Source organism: Blastomyces dermatitidis, assembly GCF_000003525.1.
Source record: "Blastomyces dermatitidis ER-3 genomic scaffold supercont1.1, whole genome shotgun sequence".
In the NCBI taxonomy this organism is placed as follows: domain Eukaryota; kingdom Fungi; phylum Ascomycota; class Eurotiomycetes; order Onygenales; family Ajellomycetaceae; genus Blastomyces; species Blastomyces dermatitidis.
In genome coordinates this window covers 7,031,678-7,052,684 of record NW_025544774.1, presented here as the reverse complement: position 1 = coordinate 7,052,684, position 21,007 = coordinate 7,031,678, and the positions used below count along the sequence as shown (strand labels likewise).

The 21,007-nt window shown below is 47.2% G+C and overlaps 6 protein-coding genes across 6 annotated transcripts; 4 read left to right on the top strand and 2 right to left on the bottom strand.

Annotated features, from left to right (window-relative positions):
- Window positions 1–781: 781 nt before the first annotated feature.
- BDCG_00977 (methyltransferase) lies at window positions 782–3,583 on the bottom strand (the record flags this gene model as incomplete). Its single annotated transcript, XM_045416498.1, has 3 exons — window positions 782–1,079; window positions 1,139–3,247; window positions 3,342–3,583. 3 exons carry the CDS (start codon window positions 3,581–3,583, stop codon window positions 782–784), a joined length of 2,649 nt encoding a protein of 882 aa, XP_045272209.1.
- Window positions 3,584–6,356: 2,773 nt separating this feature from the next.
- Window positions 6,357–6,929, top strand: BDCG_00976 (PLAC8 family protein; the record flags this gene model as incomplete). The annotated part of the gene is made up of 3 exons (XM_045416497.1): window positions 6,357–6,444; window positions 6,521–6,618; window positions 6,702–6,929. The coding sequence occupies 3 exons, from the start codon at window positions 6,357–6,359 to the stop codon at window positions 6,927–6,929; spliced, it is 414 nt and encodes a 137-aa protein (XP_045272208.1).
- A 1,046-nt stretch (window positions 6,930–7,975) lies between these two features.
- BDCG_00975 (class II aldolase/adducin domain-containing protein) lies at window positions 7,976–9,027 on the top strand (the record flags this gene model as incomplete). The annotated part of the gene is made up of 2 exons (XM_045416496.1): window positions 7,976–8,473; window positions 8,671–9,027. 2 exons carry the CDS (start codon window positions 7,976–7,978, stop codon window positions 9,025–9,027), a joined length of 855 nt encoding a protein of 284 aa, XP_045272207.1.
- Window positions 9,028–9,726: 699 nt separating this feature from the next.
- On the top strand, window positions 9,727–11,894 carry BDCG_00974 (DEAD box RNA helicase HelA; the record flags this gene model as incomplete). The annotated part of the gene is made up of 2 exons (XM_045416495.1): window positions 9,727–10,088; window positions 10,166–11,894. 2 exons carry the CDS (start codon window positions 9,727–9,729, stop codon window positions 11,892–11,894), a joined length of 2,091 nt encoding a protein of 696 aa, XP_045272206.1.
- A 977-nt stretch (window positions 11,895–12,871) lies between these two features.
- BDCG_00973 (uncharacterized protein) lies at window positions 12,872–20,532 on the top strand. The gene is made up of 2 exons (XM_045416494.1): window positions 12,872–16,897; window positions 16,959–20,532. Exons 1-2 carry the CDS (start codon window positions 13,453–13,455, stop codon window positions 18,278–18,280), a joined length of 4,767 nt encoding a protein of 1,588 aa, XP_045272205.1. The 5' UTR covers window positions 12,872–13,452; the 3' UTR covers window positions 18,281–20,532.
- BDCG_00972 (adenylosuccinate synthetase) lies at window positions 16,502–20,959 on the bottom strand. Its single transcript, XM_045416493.1, has 4 exons — window positions 20,482–20,959; window positions 20,273–20,341; window positions 19,725–20,176; window positions 16,502–19,622 (listed from the first exon to the last, which is right to left on the bottom strand). Exons 1-4 carry the CDS (start codon window positions 20,519–20,521, stop codon window positions 18,915–18,917), a joined length of 1,269 nt encoding a protein of 422 aa, XP_045272204.1. The 5' UTR covers window positions 20,522–20,959; the 3' UTR covers window positions 16,502–18,914.
- Between the last annotated feature and the right edge of the window lie 48 nt (window positions 20,960–21,007).

Genomic DNA, 21,007 nt, shown 5'->3' with positions numbered 1-21,007 from the left:
GACACCAGTTTTATCCAGAACATCCTATTTGAACGGTTAGAATTGATCAGAAGCTATCACACATTGATCTACTAACCATATTTTCCACTATTTTGCTGTGCTTCATTCGTTTGAACTCTCTTAGAAATATGGTTATCATCATCATGCTCACGTGTTGAGCTGCCAGTTGGGGAGCAAAGTTGAACGGACGTCTCCAAAATCCCCAGATGCGAAGACAGGACTGGACAAACCCTGAATTTAGCAAGGGGCAACTTGAACGAGCTTCCGTGCCCTGTTACTTGAAAACGGTCGACGGTGTCGCGTTTAGTGGTGCATTAGCTTCCTTAAGTTAGATCCACAATTGAGACTACAGTTTATTGGAGGGGGTGAATAATGGAGTTTTTGGACGGATCAGCATCGTTCGTGCCATTACTGTGACGTTTACACACAGCGTGTGGAGTAAATTGCAGAGAATGAAAAGGGGGAGACGATTCCGTCTTGAGGCGGAAAAGGATAGCTTAATCCTTAAAACGGGATCAAGTCTTTCTTAGGCCCAGAGTTGATTCGACCGGCAATCTGTAGCGTACGGCATTTCTAGACCCTCCCTCGGTAGTTGGCAATTGACTTGGCGATGTCGCTCATCGGATTCATCTGCCGAAACATAGAACGTGGAAATATGACGAGTGATGAAAATTATCATGTGGCTACACGTAGATACAAGCGGCCAAGGATTAGAAAGAGGGGATCGATGTGCAAAAGGTACAAAGTTTTTGAACATAAATTGCTGTATATAGTTATATATCTACACTGCCATGGTCACATCGCCAGCCTTGTCCTCTTCCACTGGTCGAGGAGTTTCTGTGTCATCCGCTGGAGATCGCACATCAGCGACGTCCTCAACTGGAGCATCTGTAGGTGCGTCCACCGCATCGGATGTTTGATCGAGCGTTGCAGCCGCAGCTTCTTTGCGCTTCTGTGTCATATTCACCAGTGGAGTGTCATCATCGTATAATCGCAGTAGCATGGCACGCCGTTCCTCCTTGGGCAGCATCAAGTTCAGCGAGAACATGCTTCTCCATAGCGGAAGAACCATACGTTCGCTAAGTGAAAAATTAGTAATAATTACCAGCAATGCACAGATTCACGAGTGGAGACATACCGGAAGCCATCTTCATTCTCTGTGGGCTCGATTCTCAGAACACAGCATCCCATGTCAACATCCCTCGCCCATTCGCCGATCTCTCCTAGTTGCCTCCAGCCATTATCGTTTACCTTGGGGAACATCTCAATTAATAGCTTCCGCAAGGTTTCCTTCTGATATATTTTAACCACACGGCGCGGTCCAACCCAGGATTCAAGAATTGCAAGTCCGTCGGTCTGGATGCGCCACGGGCAGACGTCTTGATGCTGCACATATTGCTTAACAAACATCTTGACGCCGGAATGTACAAACTTTATTCCAGCCCCTTCGTTGGCGGTAAGGATATCACGAGCTAGGGTGCTTGTATAATAGATCGTCTTAGCTGGGCGGCCTTGGGAATTTCGAACCATGAAACGATCCCTCGGGAACTGAGGCGATATGTCATAAAAGCTGAATATCTGATCAAACTCTTCGCTCTTAGGATGTAGATATTTGAATGGTTCCTCCATCGGTTGGCCAGGTCTGCGTTTTGCGGGGAGAGAAGGCGCTATAGATTCGGTTGGCTTATGTTGCACAGATTCACTTGGCCCTGCATCCCCTGGAGTTGGCGGAACTTCTTGTGCGCTCTGGTCGGTTTTCTCTTCAGGAGCTTTCGCAGGAGAGGGAGCTGAAGGAGGTTCAGGGTGGCTATCCTCCACCTTTTGCCGCTTGTTTGCAGGATCTTCACTCGACTCGTCAAAGGCCCTCTTTGGCGCGCTCGGAAGAACCGTTGCAGAAGCCGTGAATGATTCGTTGGGGGCTAGTTTATCCGATACAGCACCCGCCTCAGAGGGAGCCGGGGTTCCGTCTTGGTCGGCCGTATTTTCCATCGTACTTTCGGTTGTTGAAGATGCAGTAGACTTTTTAGTTCCTTCAGGTCTTGCTTTGATGTCGCTCATCTTTTCAAGCACAGTGATGAAGAATGCCCCTGTGTCTTGCTGATGGGGATATACGCGCATACATCGGGATAAGTCGATTCCTTCCTCCTTCAGAGGAGGAAACATGCCCTCCACTATCCTATTGAGCGTATCATCACCTTGAGAGACTGCTTCTTCGACGTCTTTCCAGCTGCTCCACGTTCTTCCTTGTTTGTCCATGATGGTCCAGCTTGACAGACCCGGAGACCTTTTCAATGCAGGTAACTCGTTACTGCAATCCATGATATGAACCTTGCTTGGGCCACCACACCTGTCAATAACACTTGCGATCACCGCTTCGTTTTCCACAGGGTTCATGCTGCAAGTCGAATATACCACTCTTCCCCCAACCTTCAGCATTTGTAAAGCTCGAGTCAGGATCCGGCACTGGGTCAGGTGAAGGCCAAGCGCATTGGCAGGGTTCCAGTCTTTCCATACATTCACATTCTTGCGGGTAGTTCCATCACCTGAGCAAGGGACATCAGCTAGGATGCGGTCAAACTTGAGGTATCTGTTCCTCACTGGTTTCCCTTCCGGTGGGGGCAGCGATGGCAGCTTAAGAGAAGGATACATCGTAGCGTCGTGATTTGTAACGATTAAATTGGGAGAGTTGAGACGTTTCATCTGATGAATTAGTAAATGGGCGCGTTTATAATCGTTATCGTTTGCGATAAGTAATCCCGTCGATCTCCCATCATCCTCCAAACCATCTGATCCCATCTGGCCGTTAAGCAGCTTAGGAATGTCTGCAGTTCCCTCTTTTCTTTGAGCCTCAGCGACAGATTCAAGCCTCTTGGCAATCTCCGCCATCCTCTCCTCTTCTCCCGCATGTACCAACTCCATCAATTGTGCGGACTTGCTGCCTGGAGCAGCACACATGTCCAGCACTGTCATTCCCGGGCGGACGTCGAGCACCAGCGGAGGAATCATGCTCACTACTTCCTGGCGGCTGATATTTCCAACATCTGTTTCTGCGACCAGAAACTTCTGAAATGAAGCAAATGGTGCAAATCGGCGTATCACACTTTTTGGAGTTGTCATCGACCATGCTAATTGGTCTGGGTACCAAGGTACAGGCTTTGGTGGGTCAACAGGGTTGCCTTCATGTGTGATGGACGTAATCTTAGGGATATAAAAATCCTTCAAGCGTTCTTGTACCGCGAGCGCATGGCTGTATTTAGGAAAAATAACAGAAAAATCAAAAAGTCAGCTCCGTCGCATAGAACTTAACAGGGTCTTGTAGAAACTCGAAGCTTGTTTGTTACCTTTTGGATCCTGTGAATCGGAAGCTGTTAGGCAAATTTCGTCTGAGAGCAGCCCAGAAATCATCCTTCTCATCATCAGGAACAATATGGAGGCCGTTGTAATAGTTTTCATATTTTTCGTTCTCCCTCACTAATATCGTGGAGTAATTTGGTCGACGACCGCGATTGCCTGCGCCACCACCACCCTTAAACCAATGTGAGCATGCGGGGTATGATAATGAAATAGGTAAGTATATCTTCATGGAATTGGTTCAGGCTTACCTTTTTATTCCCGCGTTTGCCCATAATATTGCGTGCTATTGGCCTTAGAATTTTTCGATCCCAGCATCCACAGATCGAGCTCGAATTTTTGGGCTTGGAGGAGCACTGCCGGAACAATGGTCGGACCGAGATGCCAGCTGCAGCCGGACTTCAAATATAATAATCTCGAAGTTCTCCCACTGTCGGATTCCAGTGAGTAGTATTACTTTAGCATTTGAAACGAAAATGACACCGGTACTGCATAAGGCTAGCTCTGACAACTTTTTTGCCTTCAATTGCCGAGTACTGGAAGGAATTGGCCACCGCAAATTTCACGATTTGTGTACTCCGTATAATGCCCGCCAAGATGAGAGTGCGGAGTACAACTCGAATTCTCTTTGCATCTTTGCAGCCTTCGATAAGAAACCAATATGACAAATACCAAATGAGCCTGATACTAGTTCAGAGGAAACCTGGTCAAGAGCCAGGACTGCATTCATACCTGCTCCAACAGCTTCAAAATCACTGTTGGTGACAATGTTTTTTTTTTTTTCCTAGGATAAGAATAGCAACATTGCCAGCCTAAGCAAGCCTCATAAGTCCCACCAACATGTTTCTAGCCAACATTGAGAACCTTATAGTGTTGATTTATTTTGATTTAACATTTTCGAATTGACTCTCACACAGCAGCCCTCAGCGCCAACAAAGCTATTATTAAAATATTGTATGCTGGTGTCAGCAATACTATCAATTCAGGAATTAAAGGGGGAGCATTGGGAAGAACATTCCTCAACCGCGCCGGAGTCGACTAGCAAAGGCTAGTTAGTTAGCTGTCCTGTCCCTTCCAACCACAAACATTTCCACCACAACCTGCAAGCCCCACGGGCCGCCGCATGCGGTTCCAACCCCTCCAAGCGATTTTCGAGCGGTTTAACAAGCCGAGAACAAAAAAGGGGGAAGCGGAGAAAGAAAATGACAGTTTTCTTCGTCCTATAGGATCCTTGAAGACGCACGATGTTGTGTCAGCCAGAAACAAGAAGAGAACCCCCAGAATGATTGATATTTACACTCGGCCAAGAGACACTACATTTTTATATATTTAGCGTATACGGATACATAGTCATGCATTCAAAATAACTCCGCTGTAACTAGTTTCAAAGTAGATCTTGAAGTCAAGAAGGACTCTGCAACGTATGTACAAGTCTTTCAATAATGTCTACTACTATCTAGAAAGCTCAGATGGAGAGCTCTTTACTGGCATTCAAACCCTATATATGTTTAATCACTCAGAGGATGTCAGAACTGTCCCATACTCTGACTGAGTTGTAGAACTGACAATCTCAGATAATTCTATTCTTGTGTTCTTCTTCTATCTCTCAAGATCTCTCAAAAAGGCTGATTAATCTTCTGATTTAAGAAACAGAATTGTCATATTATTCTATTTAGACATTCTGTGAACTGTACTCCGTAGAGAGAGTGTCTAATGTATTAATAAGAGCTGCAGACCACACAGGGGGGTGGAGAGAGGAGATGGGGTGGGATCTGCTTTGGAACACTAGTTATTTTTGTATGCAAAGCTAGTTATGTAGAACACTAAACCTATAAGAAAGTAGTTGCCTCTTGGCCGGGTGTAAATATCAATCCTTCCCTCCAGCCCAACATCTGAGAAATCACAGCAACTCCGTGCAGTTTACGATTTGGACATAGTCCCTTGCCAAAACGTTTCAGCAGCAATTATTCAATAATGGCAAAACCAAAGGACCAGATTGCTCAAGAGTCAACAATTGGCCCACTTCAACTCGTATGAGCGCGGATCGTCTCCTCTGGAAGAGCCGCATTGAATTTATTTATAATTGGACCAAGTATGCAGCCAAGGCACAACCAGCACCGGTGGAGCTGAGCTTTTAGCGGGCAGAATGGGTGACAGCATGGCGCGAAGAACTTTTTTGGGCACAATTTGGGTGTGGTACCGTCCACGGGTGTGATAACCAATTACGAAATGGGATAGGCGGCTGAACAGGGAAAGCAACAAAGGATTCGCCGAGCTCATACATTCTCACTCGGTGCTTTGTTGGGAAGTTGTGGTTGGGCCGGACGATATGGCTGTAGGGGGACTTGGGAGTCTCTCCTTAGCAAAAAAATTCCAGCCTGAAGCTCATTGTTCTCGAGCAGGGTTTCAAGCCCCACGAAGCCAGCTTTACGCTGTAGTCACCGATCCGAGTCAAGTCATAGATTTCATGAAAATTTTTCCCCTTAGCATTGTTAGCAATCACCGAGTCAACAATTCTTCCGGGGACGGTTGACTCCAAACCCAGCCTTGTCACCCCTGTCAGCGCGATAATTGGGGCTAAGCAGACGCGACCTCCAATAATTGGGTCGGCATTCCTCCAGTTGAGGCCTTCTTGGGCTGCAGAATGCGCAGCACGCCCAGCACCCGGAGCTGCATATGATTTCAAAATTTGGGAAGCCGTTCTCCCGTTCTATCGAGTTGGCTGGTGATCCTGCGAATCACATCGATGGAGGGGCCTAGGCACCGGGTCCATTTTTCTCCTCTCGGAATAATATATAGGGGTACACCAAGTCCCTGACACAGGTTGACTGAAGTGTTCACCTTTTCCCCCGAACTCTGTTAGCACCTCGCGGTTCTCTTTATTAAAACTTAGTCGTTTTTTATTCTGATGATCTCTCGGCGCCATTAGAGATACAGCATTCATTGAGGCTCCTTTGCCCAACCACTATTTTTTTCCTCGCATTCCCATAAATCAAACAGTAAAAATGGGTGACAAAATGGGTGCTTCTGTTGCGCCAGCGGGCAGGGAGTGGTCGCATGGCTTTTGGTCATGCTGCAACCCATTCGGCACATGTATGCTCCTGGATAACACTTATTCTATATATATGAGAAGAAATCTTAAAGCGCCGCTAACATTGCTCTTGGACAGGCTTGATGACTTACTTCTGTCCTTGCATGGTGTTTGGTAAAACCGAAGCTCGGTTGAAGGAGCCGGGCGCTAGTGAGCACAGTAGTATGAATGGGATGGTAAGGCGCAATTCGCCCTGTTCCAAGTACACAACAAACAGAATTGGACTCTACCCAACTGACGTTAAACTCCGGTCGAATAGTGCTGTGCTTGGGCATGCTTGGCCTACGTGGGTTGTTCGTGTATCCTCACAGCACTCCAGCGCAGCAAGATCCGGGATACTTACGGTATCGAGGGTTCAAGCGCGACCGACTTTTGCGCGTCATTCTGCTGCCCCTGCTGCACCATCGTGCAGAATTCGAAAGAATCCGTGACGAGAAACCAGCAGGCTGGAGCCTACCAATCGCCACCAGCCATGCAATATCCATAAATGGGCGCGATCCATGGATGTTTGAAACTTGCCCCAAATGGAAAAGAAAAAGAACGACGAGGATGGCATTGATGACGGGATTGCCGATTTTATTCCATGAGTTCTCTGCTATATTGTTTTCGCTATTTTATTTGCACGCTTTTTATTATACCTCCTACGCAATGATTGTCAATTTCCCTTATAATTCCTTCTATCTTTCGTTCTTTCGTTCGTGGAGGATGGTGCTTCACTGCCGCTTCCGCATGAGCTGGATAATCTTTGAATGGCTCATCTTGACTTTTATAAAGCCCTTGCTTAACAGGTGCTGCTTCACTTAACGTTGCCATACTTCCGTTATTTGATAGGTTAATGCTATTATTTATGAAGATTCATTTTAGTTCGATTCATCACAGTGTGGATCCAACCTTGGAAGTCCTCACATGATCCATGTCCTCGATTCGGAAACTTCTTGCGCTCAATAATAATAATCTAACGCTCAATCTAACAACCTAGTATCTAGTATAACGTACCCCCCAGAACCCTATCTAGGCAGGCATCTTCCGTCAGCAAGAGAACTTCGCTAGCTAGATTATAATACACGCAACATGAATCCTCCTACACAATCACCAGGCATTTACTTGGAACTGTATTGGTCAGATTAGCTAAGAAACAAGTTCCTTACTTCTGTACCGTACCTAGGCTATTCTGATGGGCGTTCGGCAGTCCTGCAAAGTTATCCAGGGCAGTTGAATGATTCGCGGGGTCTAAGCTAACCCCACCTCACTCACCCCCTCCCCAGCTCTCCTGCGGCTCCCCATCCGGCTATGGACGGTCAACCGCCCCTTACCGGGAGACTTGGAACTGTCTCCAACTCGCTACGTTGGTAATCATATTCCACCCTAACTACTTTTATAGGGCCACATCCCCATTGTTTGCATACGCCCTTCCCGCATTTTCTATTTATACAACCGCCTTCCCGCTGCAAATCGAGAATCTGGCCCCGTTACTCAAATTGAAAAACGCTTCATCTTTTTACGATAGCCTCCAACTTGATCTTGCACAATACGATGTCTCCTCCATCAGCTACCGCTACAGAAACAGCAGCCTCCGCTGCCGCTACCGTGCAGGTTAACGTGCAAGCGATGCCCGCATTTCCCAGACCACCAGTTTTTGAGGACAAGTATAAAGAGCGAGAATATCTTAAAGGGCGATTAGCCGCTGCATTTCGGATCTTCGGAAAATATGGCTTCGACGAAGGGGTTGCCGGCCACATCACGCTCCGTGACCCTGTTGATCCGACGACATTCTGGGTGAATCCCTTTGGCACGGCCTTCTCCCTCATTAATGCCTCCGATCTTATTCAGGTTGACCATGATGGAAAAGTGATTGACGGCGGGAAGGTCCGGCTGCTGAATACGGCAGCATATATGATCCATGCTGCGGTACATGAGGCCCGTCCGGATGTGATGTGTGCTGCGCACAGCCATAGTATCTATGGACGGAGCTTCTGTGCTCTTGGAAAGCCGCTGGATATCACTACCCAGGACGCCTGTGCCTTCTATAACGTGCGTGCTTCTTTTTAAACTCTTTTCTGTTCTTTGTAACTTATTATCTTCCATCCTCTGTTTTTCTGTGCTGCCCGTTTGTCCTTCGCGACGTCTTCCTATGGTCGGAAAATATATAGCAGTCCCGTTCTACACTTTCCTTAGCAGGAAATGCAAACTAACTCTTGTATGCTTTTCCTTGACGCATATTTTTTTAGGATCTTGCCATCTATAAACAATTCAAAGGCGTCGTCCTTGCTAAGGAGGAAGGATACAACATCGCAAACACTCTAGGCAACAAGAAGGCCGCCCTTCTGCAGAACCATGGCCTATTAACAGTGGGCAAGACGATTGAGGAGGCAGTCTTCTGGTTCATCGCCCTGGATAGATGTTGCCAAACCCAGCTGATGGCAGATGCCGCGGCAGCGGGTCGTGGAGGGACTACTGTTAAAATCGATGATGAAGATGCGCTCTTTACCTATAAAACCATTGGCACCCCTGCAGCAGGCTACTTTAACGCGAAACCCCTGTTCGATGTCATTCATAAAGAAACAAATGGAGAGTATTTGCAGTAAATGGCGGCCCATACCGGAGGCGGTAAAGCTTGCAGAATGATGGGGTGGATATACTAGGACATCAGGTGCCGTGAAGGCAAGAGAGGTGGCGATGGCTGGACTGTTGCGGGATTGAAATGGACAAATAGCGGCGTAGGTAAGGTTAAATATTTAATGGCGGATGATTAGGATGACCTCCCGCCACACAGTTAAGAATGTGTATATGAACGATACGAAGTGGGCATGGCCACCGAAAAATGAATACATCCAGCTCATGTTGAAAACTACCTACCAATCCCTACTACGCTCAGTCTTTGAAAATTATCATGATTTGTGTGTCCTTCTCCCGCCTAATTCCAACTTTCCAAAGGCTTCAAGAAATATATTTGTGTCACGTGATTCCATAGTGTCAAAAGCGGCTTAGGCCCTAACGAAAGCACCTCTAAGACCCATTCAAATTTTCAGTCTCGGAGTTTTGTTTTTCCTTAACTAGTTAGTTACAGGAAAAAAGTCAGATAAAAAAAATTCGGCGTCGTCTTATCATTTTCTTCCTATCCAACACAACCTCCCTTCCTCCTTTCCCCTTCACCCCCCCCCGTGTGTCTTTTATTCTCTCACTGAGTGGTGTGTGTTGCCTTATTCTTCCGTTGTGTTTTTTTGTGAACATATTTTTCCACCGTTTTAAACCCCTGTGTTACCCGCTCCAAGTGAACCTTTAGGATGCTTGGTTCCGTTCGTCGAGGCAACGTCCTCGCACGTACTCTACGAACATGCATTGCGCGGCCGGTTAGAATACAGGCAGGCATTCAGCAGCCGATAAACACATTCCGGGTAGCTCAACAACAGTCTATCCTGCCGACGAGAAGTTTCCATGCGTATCCAGCCCTTAGATCTTCTCAAGCAGCCAGCGCAGTTAAGGAAGCTGAAGAAGCACCCTGCGAGCTCACTCAGTTTTCTGAACTGGCCTCCAATGGATTGATCAGCGATAATGTCATTCGCGTCATTACGAATCAAATGAATATTACGACCATGACAGATGTACAGAGGATGACCATCAATGCTACGCTAAATGGTTCTGATGTGTAAGTTGTTCTAATATCACCCAATGCTTCCCTCACTTCTTACTTTCCATTCAATTTTCTTAACGTGTACGTTGTAGCCTCGCCCAAGCGAAGACCGGTACCGGTAAAACGCTAGCTTTCCTTCTTCCGGTTGTTCAGAATATCCTCAAAGATCAGCAACTCGCTCAGCGCCCAAGATTCTCTCACAACCAGACCGACGCTTCAGACATCCGCGCGATTATCATTTCCCCCACCCGCGAACTTGCCGAACAGATTGCTGTTGAAGCGAAGAAAATTGTATCAAACACTAGCATCATTGTCCAAACAGCTGTGGGAGGTACAAGGAAGCGTGAAGGTTTGATGCGGATTCAGCGCGATGGATGCCATATCCTCGTTGGCACTCCGGGCCGCCTTATCGACATCTTCTCTGACCCCAACAGCGGTGTCTCTGCCCCAAAACTGAGTGCATTGGTGCTTGATGAAGCGGATCGTCTTCTTGATATTGGCTTTGCTCCTGACATCCAAGAGCTTCAAACCTATCTGCCCCGTCGTCGAGAAGTTGACCGACAAACTCTTATGTTTTCCGCCACGGTTCCGCGGGAGGTGATGTCCATGGTTCGTCAGACAATGAAACGCGATTTCACTTTTGTCAAAACCGTTCAAGAGGATGAAACTCCAACCCACCTGGCCGTTCCTCAAAAACACGTTGTCCTCCGAGGCATGGAAAACCAGCTCCCAGCCATTCTAGAATTAGCGAAACAAGGCATCGAGAAACATGAACAAGATCCGGATAATAATATGCCGTTCAAAGCGATCGTCTATTTCAATTCTACCGCCGAGGTGACATTGGCGAAGCAAGCCTTTGCGGCAATGAGGTCGAATACCTCTACACACTCGTCGCATCCCCTCCCTGATACCCCGTCCTATGAAATGCATTCTCGCCTGTCTCAAGAGCAGAGGACAAGATTTTCAACCATGTTCCGCAAATCCAAGTCTGCCATTCTTTTCTCTTCTGACGTTACTGCGCGTGGAATGGACTTCCCTGACGTCACCCATGTGATCCAGATGGGAATCCCGCGAGACAGGGAAACATATATTCACCGCCTTGGACGGACAGCTCGTGCCAACAAGAAGGGAGAGGGTTGGCTATTCACTTTGGATCTAGAGATCGGAAACCTTAGGCGAACTCTGGGAGGTCTCCCAATCCAATCTGACAGTCACAGCCTTCTCACTGCAACAGCTGACATGTCAACGGACATTGGTCACCCACCCCATGTGTCTGACATTTTCTCTAAAGTGAAAGATGGCTTCAGAATGGTTCCGATGAAGGACAAGTCTACCGCCTATGGCGCATATCTGGGCGTAATGAGCAACACAAGAGATAAATTCGAGGTTGTTCGCTACATCAATCAACTTTCGGCTCACGCCTGGGGCTTGAAAGAACCCCCATTTTTCTCGGCCTCGCTCGCTCACAAAATTGGATACAAAGGCGTTCCGGGTCTGAATACTAGGAACGACAATCGCGAAGATGACGACTCTCGCGAATCTTCGGGGTCTCGCGGCTCCTATGGCTCCATTAATTCCTACGGTTCTCGTGGCTTTGCTCCTCGCGATCCTTATGCTTCCCGTATGTCTTACGGCTCTCGCCCCTCTAGTGACCGGGGCGGCCGGGGTGGCCGGGGTGGCTGGGGTGGCCGGGGCGGCCGGGATGGCTTTAATGACGGCGGCAATCGAGGTTCCCGTAATTCCAACCGCACATTTGGAGACGGGCGTGAATATAACAATAACAGACAAATCCGTAGCAATCCTTTCGACTTTGACTTGTAATTCAATTACCAGCACGAGCGGAAATTGTTATTAATTGTCTACACGCCTGTCCAGCGCTACAACCATCACATCATGGTACATTTAATAGAATGTGGCGATGCGGAGTCGGATACATATCCGAAATAAAATTAGCTAATTGTTTTTCTTTTCGTTTTCTACCGCTGGCATGGCGCAGAGTATGGCCTCGGCACATTCCTCTTGCCCTCTCGCTCGCGACGATTATAGACATGGGATTGGCATGTTTATCTCCTGGTGTTGAGGGCCTCCTTGTTCATGTTTCACCTTCAAGCTTATCGGGACTTCTTTTTTTCGATTTTTCTACACGTTGGGGCAAGACGTTTCCTTTTTTCCTTCTTCTATTTTCCTATTAGGGCTATCCAGGTGAAAAGGCGATGTTTGTTTTGCTGTTCTCGATCGATTTGAGAGGAGTCATTTATTACTCACCCTCGATTCATTTCTTCATATGTGTTTTATCATATTTTTTACATTTGTTACCCTGAATCTCTTCTCCCTTTATCTTCATGGTTGTATAGTACGCTTCCGGCTTCGCATATCTTTTGTGTACCTTCCAAATCCCTTGTAATTATTTTTTTTGCATTTCTATCCTTTCCTTAACTTCACTTTTGTAATTCCTCTTTCTATATGTGTTACTGAAAAAGTTTTATACGAATTTAAAGCCCTTCGATCTTCACACTCGAGATATTCGACTACATTAAATACGTGCGCCGTTGGCCTCCTGTCCTTCTCCGCTCCCATGTTTCATGCCGTTCCTGGCCACTCTGGGTAGACGACTATGCGGACGTATGTATATATAATTTATAAATGAAAATTTTACCCGATGACATCTTCCATCTTCCAGCTATACGAAAGCACTCCATCTTCATTTATCCAGGATGTAAATTTAACTTCATCCAAGGTTCACTTGAGACGAACTCAAAAGAGAGTTAGTTATTTATTCACTTAGTAACAAACCTCGGATCCGAATTTATGGAAGGAAGAAAGAAAGGTTAGACAGCTGTCACACCAGCTTTCCGAGCAAGTTTTCCAGGATAACTGCCTTGAATGTCTCGGGCGTGCCAGTAGTTATTTAATAACTACTTGTAAGCGCTAACTATCGTTGGCATCAAAATGCGTGCGCAGCCAGACTACGTACTTCCACGTCAAACCTCCAACTAAACGCCCATTCACAGGCCTGACAACGTCACTCCGGGCGGCTACGGAAACAATGGCTACAGAGTGACTGTCCATGTCCCTGTGTTATTTATAGAATTGATAGTATTCCGCTATTATTTTAAAACTATGTCGCAGGGCTCTTATTCTTTGACCGTTAGGTCCCGCCCTTTCTTTGCACATAAAGAGCTATTTCAGCAGCAATTTTTGCGTAGCAAGAGATTCTTTGTCAAAATTCTGCCTGGCGCAGCCTTATTTGGCAATCCATTTCCCCCTCCTTGCCTTGCCAGAAGACGTGGGCTGAGCTGCAGGGCCTGCCTTGCGACTTTTGCTAGTATTTCGAGACACCAACACCAAGCAAGACTATACACATAACCCGAAGATAGGGATGGCAACTTCGAATCACTCTATTCAAGCACGGCTCGAACAATTAGCACCAAATGTTGTCGTTGCGTTGAACAAGACATGCCCCGTACTCGCACGGGAGTATATATCGTTCGCCTGTGAAGGCGACGAGAAGATAGCCGAGAATCTTCTAAAGCAGAAACGCCAGGAAGCGTTTGCATCCAAGTCACATATTTTTCGTCGGCAACCCAGCAAGCGTGCGTTTAGTAACGAGGAAATCTACTCCGTCATAGAGCAGGTGGTTCGAACCGATGGCTCCCTTGGGGTCCTCGATTACCTACTGGCCAAAAGCAATGATGCGAAACTCGAGAAACACCTCTTCAAACAGCAACATCATGCGACGAAGAGAGATATTGGCTCCCTTCTGATATGGGCGGCGCGAATGCAACAATCGTCTATGGTGTATCTTTTGAGTTTACATTCTGACGAGACTGGATTAAACGAAGCTCTGGAAATTGTAGTGTCGGGACGGCACCTAGAGTGCACCAAGACCCTACTTCAAAATGGCGGAGACCCAAATTTCTGCCAGCAGGCATTCCTAGCAGCAGTAACACGTGGAGATACACAGCTGGTCGAGTTACTCCTAAGTGCTCAAAAACGAATGGCTGCATCATGCCTTGATCAGGCTCTACCTAGCGCTGTTGCTACTGGAACCCTCGACCTGGTTGCTCCATTGCTGAAAAGCGGAGCCGATGGTAATGTTCCTGGGGCTCTGGAAAGTGCAGTTCGCGCAGGGAACGTCAATATTGTTGCTGCATTGATCTTAGCAGATCATCCGCCTTCGAAGACGTCTCTTGATGGTGCTGTCGAACTCACCCTTAACGAGATTGCGTCCGGTTCAGATCTCCAAAGAACGCTCCTCGAGATACTTCTCTGCGGCGGCGCGAATACAGAAGTGGTCTCAAGGAGACTCGTCAAAGCCGTTGAGCGGAATGACGAGCAAATCGTCTCCTTGTTTGTCAGGTATGGTGCGTCTGTGACGTATAACTCGGCCGACGCGATCATTCGTGCAATTCAAATGGGAAATACAAACTTGCTGGGGAGTTTATTTAGCGCTCGCATCGATGGACAACATGCCTCGCATATTTTGACTATATTCCCTAAAATTGCGTCGAATATACCAGCCTCGAAACAATTAGCAATCATTTCCGCATTAGTGGAGCGGGGTGCCAGTGGATATGCGCTTCATCCATGTTTGGTAAATGCAGTTCAGCGGAATCAGTACGATATTGTCGAATATCTTGTGAGCAAACATGCATCCGTCGATTATGATAATGCAGAAGCACTTTGTTGTGTGGTTGCTTCTGTCTCTCTCCCATTATTCGAACTACTTCTCAAGGGCTGCCCTTCAAAAGAGTCCTTGGAGCAGTGCTTTCCTTTATTGGAAGCTGTCCCTTCTAAACCTCGCCTGGTCATGGCAGGACGCCTATTGGCAGCTGGTGCAAAGGGTGTGGAGGTGGAGAATGCCTTGGTTAAAGCGGTGATGTCTGATTTTACGATGGAAAAGGAGCCCCTTATTTACGAGTTTGTGCGGCATGGAATCGATGTCAATGTTAAAGGAGGAAAATGTTTCCGTGAAGCTGCTGGGGCAGGTGATGTCGGTGCTTTAAAGATACTCTTGAAAGGGGCTCCTTCACCTGCGTCCCTCGCTCAGGGAATTATCCCTGCCCTTAACTTGCCAAATTCCGATCTCCGATTCACTGTACTGGACCTGCTTGTTTCCTCCGGCGCACGTGGTCCTCCTGTCGATGAAGGCCTCCTATATGTGATCAATGAAAAACGGGTGGATATACCTTTGCTGCAGCTGCTTCTTGATAAAGGAATTGCTGACGTGAATTCCAACAACGGGAAGCCGATCGAACTGGCAACCAAACAAGGAAATTCCGATCTTCTTCGAATGCTCCTGACATACAATCCATCCTATACGAGCTTAAATATTGCCTTTCCCATAGCGCTTAGTCTACAGGACTGCGCGTTGCAGTACACTATGTGCCACAGACTTCTTGCGGCAGGTATCAAAGGCGAGACGCTTGACTCTGGCCTCGTAACTGCACAAAAACAGTCCTGGAGCCACCCATCGCTCGTGGAGTTGTTGCTAAAATATGGGGCTAACGTGAACTTCAACAACGGCGCCGTGGTCCGAAAAGCGATCAAAAATTCCGACGACAAACAATTAGAGATTCTTGTTTCTCACGCACCATCAACCGACACATTGAGTATAGCTCTAGATACGGTACTGAAAATGGATACGAGTGCCACACATCACATGGCAAAAATTCTACTAGAGGCGGGTTGCGGTCGAATGCCAAAAATTATAAACAAGTTTTTGGCTGAGGCAGTGAGATTGAAATCTGATGCGTCCTTTGTGAAATTGATTTTGGAATTTGGTGCCTCTGTTAATGATGAACATGGACAGGCCATTTGCTCATCCATTGAGACCCGCTCTTTTGACATCATGACCCTCCTTCTTTCACAAGATGCCACCATGGAGGTATTAGAAACGGCTTTTCGCTCCAGCTGGGCGCTTCAGGGGGCTGAACGATATCAATATGTTTCCAAGATTCTCCAGGCAGGCTATGACGGACCACAGATCCATGGAGCTCTCACGGAAGCAGTACAAGAACGTCCCGCTGAAGCTGAGACTTTAAAACTCTTACTCAAGCACGGGGCCTCTGTTCATCACTCTAGCAACCTCCCGCTCCTCCATGCAGCTACGTCGATGGATGCGGCTACACTAAAACTATTACTGGAGGGCGTCTCCGACCGGAGTGCTATCAATGACGTCTTTTCACAAATGGTTTCAGCGGGCAATACTTGGCTGTCCGCGCCTGGTCTACTGGTAATCCAACAATTTCTAGAAAATGGGGCCGCTGGTGAAGCGATTGATTCCGCCCTTGCCGTCTCTGTCGAAAACTTTGGGGTTATCCCAGAAGCTACGGATGTTGTGGACCTCTTGCTTCGATTCGGGGCGAACGCTGACTATGACGACGGTCGAGCTCTCAAACTAGCGATTGGAAAGTGTAGCTCGGTGCTTGTACGAATGCTTTTGGGCTCTATTGAATCAACAGCAAACCTACCTGCAGCATTCTCTACTATCCTTTCATCAAATTTGCCTGAAGATACTACCCTTGAGTTGATCGAAATGTTCACTCAAATTCCCGGAGGCATTCCAGATTTAAATCGCTATATGTATGATGCTGATGGGACACAACAGGAACCAGTCACATTTGCAGCGTTAAGAAAGTGGCCGCGTGGGACCAAGATTCTTGAAGCTTTGCTGAAAGCTGATATTCTTGTTGATCAAACCATCCCGTATGTCATCGAGTCCAAAGAAGGATACGAGCAGGTGTCTCTTCTTCTATGGGCTCTTCTTCAGCCGCAACAGAAAATCAGTCCTTATGTTATTGATTGCCTATTGAGGAATGGAGGTAAGGGTGGAATCTTTTTAGAATTCGTTTCTGGATCTCTGTCTAACATTTTCTTCGGTAGCAAACCCGAACTTCCAATCAACTGGTTCTCATCAGACCCCCCTATTGATCGCAACGATGGAGAGAACACCGGACATGGTGCACACACTCATCCAACACGGTGCTGATGTTTCTATATGCGACACGTCTGGCCGCACTCCACTCTTTTACGCCAGCAAACGCGGCCAAGTAGCAGCCATGCACCACTTGTTAAACGCCAATGCTGGTGTTGATGATGGAAGCATACATGAAGCTTCGCGTGAATTGCACTCTGAAGCCGTCAAGTTGCTCATTGAGTATGGCCATGATCCTAACTTCCCTTCGATGGCTCATGATGGTCGGAGTGCGTTGGCAGAGCTCTGCCTCAACGCGTCAGCAGATTCAGCGACAGCATTTGGCAAACTCAGACAGACGATTGATATTCTCGTGGCTGGAAAAGCTGAACTTATCTCTGATAGAGGTCACAAGCCGCTATTAATGCATGCCCTGGACAACCCAACCGGCTGCACGAATGTTACAAAGGCACTCCTAGCTAGTGGGCTCTGGAGACGTATTAACGATGAGAAGAATTTTTATTCTCAGGACGGCTTCATATTTTCCCCTACAATGTATATTTCCAAAGGTCTTCAAAGGAGTTCCAAAGAATATGTACCAGACCTCTTACATATCCTTAAGGCCAACGGATGCAAGGACATTTTCTACAGACAGGACGGCCCTCAACCGCCAGACATGGTCGGAGCCCCACAGGACATCCTCGAGGAGGACAGGAGACGAAAAGCACGAGAGCGCCGCCTGCAGGAGCAAGACGAGGAGCACCAACTAGCGCTGAAGCGCGAAATGGAAGCCGCGGAGCAGCAAAGCCTCGTCATGATAAAAACACATAGCCTTCGGATCCAGCAAGACCGCAAAGTAGCAGAAAACCGCGACGCAGCCACAGCCAACTCTGCAGCGCTACAACTACGCCTAGAAGCCACCGCAGCTGCACAGCGCCAATGGATAGCGGACCAGCAGCGAAATTCAGATCTCCAGCAACAGCGCACCCTCAACCAGGTTCGGCTCGAGGCCACGAAGGAGGAAGGTAGGCTACAGATCGAGTACCAAAAGGCATCCGCGGCAATCCAACAGGGTGTGTTTGACGGGCGGGTGCAAGCTGAATCCCGCAGGCTGAAGGAGCTGGAGGCTGCGAATGAGCGACAGTATAAGCGCGATACTGACCTGTTGTCACGCCAGGAGCGTGCTATGGCTAGTCGGAAAGCCATTATGGCGGATTCGAAGGGCTTCACATTGCCCGCTGTTAATGAGCCACAGCGGAGGATAGGGCAGGGTGATTTAAGTCCCGATTAAGTGGAGTGTCGTTTAAATACCTTGTTTTGGATTTATTCCGTTTTCCCATTTTTCATATTCTTGAGTTTTGGTTCAATTACCACATGTTTGGAATGTTAGAAGACGGCTTTGCATTTGATTGTGACGATACTCCGTTCCTCACCTGATATATGTATGCATCCCCAATCTAGGTCTATCCAGGATGATGACCCCCTCACCCTGCTTTTCATGATAATAATATCTTCAGACCATTACTCTATACAAGATTAAACCTGGAAACGTGAAGACAGAGATGATCTAAACAGTGTAAACAATCCCAAGGAAAATAGGATATAAGCAGAAGAAAACTGGAGAGAAACTGGGAAAGAAGTTTTAGCACACGTATTCGATAGGCGCTGTGATACTCTGGACAAAAAAAATCTCAAACAAAAAGAAGAAAAAGAAAAAGAAAAAGAAAGAAAGGGAAAGCAAAGGGGAATTCTAAGAGTAAGCGATACAAACCAAAAGATATCTATATGGATAGGGGCATGAAGGGGAAACCAAAACCCATCAGATAAAAACAAAGGATATATTGTAGAATAATGAAACAGCGGTACGGTAAACTAGAATGAAGCGTTCCCAGAAATAAAATGGTACATGCCTGGAGAGGCGTGGGTTATACCTCGCGCTCAATCATATGGGTCCGCGCTGGGCCAGTCCCAATCCACTTAATAGGTACACCGCCCATCTCCTGCTCAATGAACTGGACATAACGCCGCGCATTCACCGGCAGGTCCTCCCACCTAGTAACACCCATGGTATTCGACTTCCACCCAGGGAAAGTCACATATTCCACCTCAACCTTATCCAGCACCTCCAGCTGCGCAGGGAACGACTCCAACCGCCTCCCGTCCAGCTTATACGCAACCGCAACCTTAATCTCATCGAAGTCATCCAGAATATCCAGCTTGGTGAGGTTGATGGTGGTGTAGTGGTTGATGGCATTGCTGTAGCGGCACATGACCATATCGAGCCAGCCGCAGCGGCGTCGTCGGCCGGTTGTGACGCCAAATTCGCGTCCGACGGATTGCAGCTTTTCGCCGATGTCGTTGATCTGTTCGGTGGGGAAGGGGCCGGAGCCTACGCGGGTAGTGTACGCTTTTACAACGCCGACGATGGATTTTATGGAGGTTGGGTTGAGGGTTAGGCCCTGGATGGCGCCGCCTAGACCTGTGCAGGAGGAGGTTACGTAGGGATAGGTGCCGTGATCGATGTCGAGCATGAGGGCGTTTGCACCCTCGACTAGGACGGATGGACAAGAGCGGTATTTTTCCAGGAAGGCCATCTGGTCGACGACGTAGGGTTGGAGTTTTGTGCGGTATTCCTTTTCGTACGCGGTGTTCCCATGTCAGTTAGTCCGTAATTTGCAAATTCCCAAGCGTCTCTGCCTCAAAATCAAGAACCAGGCGGGATATATTGGACATACGTTAAACCTCTTAACCTCATCTTCAAGATCATACTGCAACTCTCCAAACCGCCTTCGATAGCCCGCCTCCAGACTCCGCAATTTATCCTCCGCCACACCCTCTTCCAACACCTCCCCAATCCGCACGCCTCTTCTAGATGCCTTATCGCTATAGCAAGGCCCAATACCCTTCCCCGTAGTCCCGACCTTCTTCCCTGCCAAATCTGCCTCTTCCAACCCGTCGACAACGGAATGCAGATCAAAGCAGACATGCGCCCGATCACTGATGAATATTCGCTTATCAGCTTCCTTCAGTCCCTTCGCTTTTAGCGCATCGAGTTCCTTGAAGAAACTGGGCACATGCACCACGGTTCCGCTCCCGATGAGGTTGACGCAGTCGGGCGAGATGAGGCCGGAGGGAAGTATGTGGAAGTCATAGGTTATGTTATCATGAACGATTGTGTGGCCCGCATCTGGAGGTTGAATGAAGAGGGAATTGGTGAGTCATTTTTTGGATTTTCTATTTTTGCGGTAGAGAGGGAAGAGAGAGGAGAGAATTTAAAACTTACTGTGTCCACCAGCTGCTCGACAACAAAGTGTGGCAGATTGAGAAAGGAGATCTGTGATTTTTCCTTTGCCTGAGTTGTTTTGAGGAACAAGATCCCTTATGTTAGTTTCCATTTATTTGATCACAATTGCTTTGACAATAAAGACATGAGAGGGAAAAAAAATGAAAAAAGAAAAAAGAAAAAGAAAGAAAATTACTGCTTGGACTAACCCTCATCACCAAACTGTGCACCTAGAACAATAGTAACCATCTTGTCTGTCTCTTCTCTCTATCTTTGGTGCTATCAATGTCCTGCACCGCGCAATCACCGTAGTATATATAACAAGCGCACTAAGTGTGACTCAATAAAAAAGTTGGAGATAAATAAGATATATACAATAACGAAACAGGGCTAGTGTAAGGATATATAGCAAAAGGACAATGACAGCTCAGCAATTGGACTGGTGATTGAGTCCACAGTGCAAAATAAATTGGAGGTTGGTTGTAGTTGTAGTTGTAGTTGTAGTTGTAGTTGTACTGCGTAGTTGAAGTTGAATTTGATGGCGGGGCAAATCGGAGGCGCGGGTTGGATTTGGGGGGTGGGATGGGATGGGAGAGCATTGACTTGCTATTATTCAATCTGATTCGGGATAAATTATTACGCAATTAATTTGACCGGCTAACTATCTATCTGTATCTTCAAAAAAATTTAAAAAAAAAAAAAAAAAAAAAAAAAAAAAAAAAAAAAGCAAAGAAA

Bases quoted from the DNA above. Each gene is read 5' to 3' on its own strand.
- BDCG_00973 (XM_045416494.1), top strand. From the start codon at position 13,453: ATGGCAACTTCGAATCACTCTATTCAAGCACGGCTCGAACAATTAGCA. The intron at 16,898-16,958 runs GTAAGGGTGGAA...TTTCTTCGGTAG, and splicing joins TTGCCTATTGAGGAATGGAG to CAAACCCGAACTTCCAATCA.
- BDCG_00972 (XM_045416493.1), bottom strand. From the start codon at position 20,521: ATGGTTACTATTGTTCTAGGTGCACAGTTTGGTGATGAGG. The intron at 20,342-20,481 runs GTTAGTCCAAGC...AAAACAACTCAG, and splicing joins TGCACAGTTTGGTGATGAGG to GCAAAGGAAAAATCACAGAT. The intron at 20,177-20,272 runs GTAAGTTTTAAA...TTCAACCTCCAG, and splicing joins TCGAGCAGCTGGTGGACACA to ATGCGGGCCACACAATCGTT.